The sequence below is a fragment of the Ctenopharyngodon idella genome, chromosome 3, assembly GCF_019924925.1.
Source record: "Ctenopharyngodon idella isolate HZGC_01 chromosome 3, HZGC01, whole genome shotgun sequence".
NCBI lineage: Eukaryota > Metazoa > Chordata > Actinopteri > Cypriniformes > Xenocyprididae > Ctenopharyngodon > Ctenopharyngodon idella.
The window spans coordinates 48,927,118-48,933,956 of NC_067222.1; the positions used below are offsets into that span (position 1 = coordinate 48,927,118).

At 33.6% G+C, this 6,839-nt stretch overlaps 1 protein-coding gene across 1 annotated transcript; it reads left to right on the forward strand.

Annotated features, from left to right (window-relative positions):
- Positions 1 to 1,194: 1,194 nt before the first annotated feature.
- LOC127507859 (HMG domain-containing protein 3-like) lies at positions 1,195 to 2,636 on the forward strand. The gene is made up of 4 exons (XM_051885304.1): positions 1,195 to 1,282; positions 1,381 to 1,514; positions 1,602 to 1,806; positions 2,198 to 2,636. Exons 1-4 carry the CDS (start codon positions 1,195 to 1,197, stop codon positions 2,308 to 2,310), a joined length of 540 nt encoding a protein of 179 aa, XP_051741264.1. The 3' UTR covers positions 2,311 to 2,636.
- Positions 2,637 to 6,839: the final 4,203 nt, after the last annotated feature.

Genomic DNA, 6,839 nt, shown 5'->3' on the forward strand with positions numbered 1-6,839 from the left:
TTGTAATTGATGCAGTATGTGGTCTGGCATTGTCATGTTGGAAAATGCGAGGTCTTCCCTGAAAGAGACGACGTCTGGATGGGAGCATATGTTGTTCTAGAACTTGGATATACCTTTCAGCATTGATGGTGCCTTTCCAGATGTGTAAGCTGCCCATGCCACACGCACTCATGCAACCCCATACCATCAGAGATGCAGGCTTCTGAACTGAGCGCTGATAACAACTTGGGTTGTCCTTGTCCTCTTTAGTCCGGATGACATGGTGTCCCAGTTTTCCGAAAAGAACTTCAAATTTTGATTCGTCTGACCACAGAACAGTTTTCCACTTTGCCACAGTCCATTTTAAATGAGCCTTGGCCCAGAGAAAATGCCTGCGCTTCTGGATCATGTTTAGATATGGCTTCTTTTTTGACCTATAGAGTTTTAGCCGGCAACGGCGAATGGTACAGTGGATTGTGTTCACCAACAATGTTTTCTGGAAGTATTCCTGAGCCCATGTTGTGATTTCCATTACAGTAGCATTCCTGTATGTGATGCAGTGCCGTCTAAGGGCCCGAAGATCACGGGCATCCAGTATGGTTTTCCGGCCTTGACCCTTACGCACAGAGATTGTTCCAGATTCTCTGAATCTTTGGATGATATTATGCACTGTAGATGATGATAACTTCAAACTCTTTGCAATTTTTCTCTGAGAAACTCCTTTCTGATATTGCTCCACTATTTTTCGCTGCAGCATTGGGGGAATTGGTGATCCTCTGCCCATCTTGACTTCTGAGAGACACTGCCACTCTGAGAGGCTCTTTTTATACCCAATCATGTTGCCAATTGACCTAATAAGTTGCAAATTGGTCCTCCAGCTGTTCCTTATATGTACATTTAACTTTTCCGGCCTCTTATTGCTACCTGTCCCAACTTTTTTGGAATTTGTAGCTCTCATGAAATCCAAAATGAGACAATATTTGGCATGACATTTCAAAATGCCTCACTTTCAACATTTGATATGTTATCTATATTCTATTGTGAATAAAATATAAGTTTATGAGATTTGTAAATTATTGCATTTCTTTTTTATTCACAATTTGTACAGTGTCCCAACTTTTTTGGAATCGGGTTTGTACTCCTTTAAAAGAAGTAGCCCAACCAAAAACATCACCTGAGTTTCCATCAAGTTTGCTTCCTGTGGAAAGCAGCTGTATGGTGTGTGATGGAAATACACCACTTGAAACACCGGTATTAACAACAAGAAATGCCAAAATTGTTACCATGACTGGTGTAATTAATGGTAATTTTACATAAACTAGAATATAATTATTTTAGAATTACAGACATGTTTTTGCTGTCTTAACGAATACAGCTGTTCTTCAATATTTCCCTTTGTAGCAGTTTCAACTCTAAGATGCCCAGGTTGCCATATGATCTACAGATACAAAGAATGGCATGATGGACTTCACAATTTTAACGACTACATTCTTCTGAGTCTTGAGCTTTGTCTTCATCTTAGACACAGTTTACAGGTTTGTTAAATGACACATTCAAAAATGAAAATGGTTTCAGTAAGCCAAAAACTCAAACACCCCACCATTCCACTTTATCTGTTCCAGAGTCACGTTTCTGTCTCCAGGGTCATTGATACTTTGGAGAGCCTTCAGGTAGTGAAATACCCAAATCGAGACACTGTACTCCATGCTTACTGTCATTTTGAGGCCTTAGCAGACCTTGATTATACATACTCTTGTGTAAACTGTGGTTACCACCCCCCTGTGGTAATCATGGATTTGCATAAGAAAGGTGTTTTCCGCATGGCAGGTAAGAGTTAATGTTTATTTTTAAAAATCTGTATAAAGGCAATTCAGATAATTGTTTTTAAACACGTCTAACATACACTTTCTCTATGTATTTTTTTATTATTGTTTTAAAGCACAATGCATTTTTATGGTTCAGTAAATACAGTGTGTTTTTGTAATAAGCACTCTTTTATTTTGAGTGTTTTGATTGTGTCAGTTAATCTATCAGTTATCAGCAGTCACTGTCCAACTTGGTTATCAGTATTGGTAAAATTCAATATCAGTCATCCTCTAGTTAATAACACATTTTTGTGCTGTGACAAACTCAGAACATGTATTTAGTATTGATTTACACAAACTTTAATTTACATTTTTAAAACCAAATGGGAGTTTCTAATAAAGTTTCAATATAGTTAGTGACCTCAAAGAACCACCATCAGAGTTCAAAGGGGAAGTAAACATTGAGGAATTCTGGCAATCAGTGGATCTGGAGATGGTTGCACGTGGCTTTGTTTCCAGTAAGTAATTGTATTTAGGTACATAAAGTCCCTTTAAGACCAGTCATTTCACTCAGTGGCCATCTTTGAAATGCATTCCGGGCATGCAATTACATCCCCTGTCTCTTTAAAAGGGAAGCATCAAATTCTCTAAAACTGTTCGCAAGCTTACAATTAAATTTTATATTTTAAATCATCAGTGAAACCTGAAAACAACTGTCTGAAATATTGTTTCTTTTGCTGAAATAACATAATTTTTTTTTTTTAGTGTGCATACCCAATCTTAAGTGGACATCTCAGAAGACTGTTTCTATAGCTACCGTGACTTTGCTGATTAGCGATTGGCTCTTTTATTTCAAAGACGTTCCTTTAATAGAGCTGCCATATTAAGCATTGCATTTTTCCCTATTCAAGACTAGATGAGTGACATGTCTTGGGTATTCTATATGGTTTATCTGATATCGACATGATCAAATTCATTTTATATTTGTAAAAGTTTTCCCCTCCCCCCTCAGGCCGAACAAACAATCCATTTGTTGTGGAGCTAAGTTATGAAAAGTGGGCTCCATGGATTGGACAAAAAACAAGGATGGGTAACACAGTACTCAATACAGAGTATGAGAAGGTTTTCTCTCCAAAAGTTACATCACCCGAAGCTCAGGTTCTCAGTGTGTCTGAGGATCATCTTGTAGACGAGCTGATGAAACAGAAGGTTAAAACCTTGAACTGTTTAATTTTACATTTACATTACATTTACATTTATTCGTTTGGCAGATGCTTTTATCCAAAGCGACTTACAAGTGAGGAATACAACAAGCGAGTCATCACGAAGAGGCAAATAGACACAAGAAGTGCTCACTATACAAGTTTCAGACATTGCTCAGAGTATAATATGCTACAATAGAGAGGGATTAAAGGAAATGAAAGGATAGGTTTTTTTAAAAAAAAAAAAAAAATGAGGTTAAGTGCTCACAAAAGAGATGAGTGTTCAGCTGTTTAATTATTTCCATTTAAGCCATTATGATTAATTTGATCATGAACCATTTACATAATAGGTTGGTGTTGTCAGAAAGTTGTGCAAGGCCTGTAATGTGGACTCCAAGGGATCTCGCATGGACCTGATATTAAGATTAAGAGCAGAGATGCAAAACTGGCATTCATACAACAAAATTTTCCAGAAGATCTGGGGGGCATCAGGTGAGAGACTGGTTTGATATGTTAAAAATGATTTTCACTTGTTCCCTTCATTTTTATTGTCTTTTTCAGGTGGGTGGTCTGTTGTCCTGTGTCCACATGGTGTGTTCTACAGTTTGAAGTTAAATTTGAGGGCAGATAGTCCAAGGAATTTTATGGACTTGCTTTTGTCATGGCAACACTTGCCCAATGTCACAATATATGACTTTGTTCGAGGCTTGGCAACACATGCCAATTTCCGTGTACCTTCATCTCTTCTGTTTCAACCGTACGAAGGAAGACTGGCAGACTCAACACCCGAGAATATCAACAAAGCAAGGAAAGCTTAAAGTATCTCTTCCTTGGTTGATCGAGAAGACTGATACTCTGAACTCAGAGGGCCATCCAATCACGGGATCATCGGAACACTATGTTTTGTATGACAAATTACACGAATCCAACACAAAAGACCCAAAGGATGTTCTCAGAAAAATCAGTCTGGTGCCAGAACTACAGGGTTGGCTGAACAAAATGCTGACTGAATGCAATAGGATCAATCTTTTGTCGTACACAAGATTAAAAAAAAGAAAGAAAACATTGTCCATTTCTTTTTTTCATGGAATGCTTTTCTATATATTTTCTATATTATTTTATTTTATTTTTTACAATGCTAAGTATAATCATTTACAAAACTCAACAACCACCAACTGCTGTTGATTTTTTTTTTTTTTTTTTTTTTTTCCTTCTGGTGCATTTGAAAGTATATTAACATTGAATATTAACATTGAATGTGACAGTAGCAGTAGCAATGTGACTGACTTGTTAAGCTATGATTTAATTCATTATAAAGTTAATTTTGACATCTTTAAAGGTGATTTTCTCAATATTTTGATTGTTTTTGCACCCTCAGATTCCAGATTTCGAGTTATGTATAAATTTTAATTTCTTTCTATCTATCTATCTGAATCTATCTAGAGCAGCAATATATATAAACTTTTTTTCTATGTTTTAAAAGTTTCTTATACTCATGAATGCTATATTTATTTGATCAAAAAAAAAATTCTAAAAATTGTGAAATATTACTGAAATTTAAAATCAGTTTTCTATTTTAATACTTTATACTAAACCTTTGAAGTGTAGTTGAATCCTTTTATTTTTTTGTTGAAAAATTAATATTTGTATTCAGGGTATGTGCTCATTTGTTAAAATGTGTAAAGACATTTTTCTAGACGTTTTTTTAAGAATTTAATATTGAATAAATTTTGTTCTTTTTTATTTTTCACAGAATCTTTAGAATAAAATTATAACAGGCAATAAAAAGAACTAAGTTGTTTCCAACATTGATGATTAATCAGCATATTAGAATGATTTCTGGCAGATCATGTGACACTGAACACTGGAGTATGAAATTTAAGCTTTGCATGACAAATAAATACTTTTTTTTTTTTTTTTTTAAATATGTTACAATACAAAACTTATTTTGAATTGCAATAATATTTCACAATAGGGCCTACTATATTTTTTGCATCTGTACTTTTCATCAAATAAATTCAACCTTGATAAGCATAAAAATTAAAGTCAAATAAATGAAAATCTTACTGATCACAAACTTTTGCGCGGTAGTGTGTATATATATATATATATATATATATATATATATATATATATATATATATATATATATATATATACACATACACACTACCGCATGCGCGGCTGAGTGCATCTTGTCTTAGTGCGCATGCGCGGCTGAGAGTACCTCTTGTCTGCAGCCAGACCCTATTGCATTCAGTCAGCGTAGAGTCTTCTGAGGTGAACGGTTCATTGTGTTTCACATATTTACTCAACCATCAAACACACTTTATGCAGTTTAAGCAACACACATGCTTTACGTGCTCGTTTCTTTATTGTTTTCATCGGTCACAGCGCAACTTGTGCGTCTTTTCTGGCGTTTTCCTTTTGAAATAAACATTTAGTGTAGTAGCAGCGAGCATGTGAGGAAAATATGTTGAATTCATTCAGACCTGAGTATTATTGTTTCGATGTTTGGGGGGAGAACTGTTAATGTAAATCAAAACGAAGTCAAAGTTTGAGATTTGTGAGGGGAATTGAATCGATTACAAGTTTTGCTGCTGCCATTTTCATTTTTACTTTTTTTTTGTCGACATTTATATGGCAGATTACATTTACTTGTTAAAATTTAGACGAATGAACGTGGGAAATTTCAAATTAAACATACATTGAATATAGATACATATTAACGAAGATAGGAAACGTTAAATATTGCTGGTGGTCTTTATCTTTAAGTTTTTTTTTTTTTTTTTTTTTTTAAATCATTAGTTTATGTAGGCTACAGTACAAATCTGTAACGTGTTAATGATCGAATTACTTATTGAAACTAATAGTTTCTGTAAATTATATATATATATATATATATATAAAAAAAACAATATTATTATTATTATTATTATAATTATAATTATAATATATATATATATATATATATATATATATATATATATATATATATATAAATAACAATATTATTATTATTATAATTTATTAAAAAAAAAATATATATATATATACAAAAAACAATATTATTATTATAATAATTATAATTATAAAATATATATATAATTTTTTTTTTTTTCTTTTTTTAAGTATATGGCTGCTCTTTTTATGGCTTTTTTTTTTTTTTTTTACTTTGTCTTTCTTTAGGATCTTTTCCCTTCTGCGTTGATCTGTTAATTTTCTCTCTATACTTAAGTGTCCTCTCCCTCCCACTCATTTCTCTCCCTCAATTCTTCCTCTCAAAAACAAAAGTAGTATCACATTTTATGCTTATTTTCATAACTTTTTAACAGATGATAAAAAAAAGAAAAAAGAAAAGGAGTCGAACAAAGGAGTCGACAGTACAGGTGTCACACCGGTGGACATTATATGTCACACCATAGGATGTTTCAGCCTTTTGAGTCAGTTAATGACCTTGCTATTCGTAGTTAACCTGTCATTAGCAGTTAGCAAGACACATTTGCATAATTTTCAATGATTATGTAGTTTAACATAAATTTTTAATTTAAAAAATATAATTTAGGGGTGTCACACAAAAGGACAACAAAACTTAACACTTTTATAGTGGTTCCACAAAAGTTAAATATTTGACCAATTCTGAGACATAAACTAACCATGTGCAAATGTCACACAGGGGGCTTCAGTAACATGACCTTGAATGGGGTCCTTCAAACAGGGGCGCCGCTAGCAATTTTGGGCCCTATGAAAGAATTTGAGGTTGGGGCCCCTACCGCACCAAACAAACAAGTCAACCTAGCTATCCAAAATCTTTGTCTGCAATTTAATAATAATGACCTATTACTTTTGCTTT

Coding starts and splice junctions, on each gene's coding strand:
- LOC127507859 (XM_051885304.1), top strand. CDS start 1,195: ATGGTGTGTGATGGAAATACACCACTTGAAACACCGGTATTAACAACA. Junction 1,283..1,380: donor CATGACTGGTGTAATTAATG/GTAATTTTACAT, acceptor TTCCCTTTGTAG/CAGTTTCAACTCTAAGATGC. Junction 1,807..2,197: donor AGGTGTTTTCCGCATGGCAG/GTAAGAGTTAAT, acceptor GTTTCAATATAG/TTAGTGACCTCAAAGAACCA.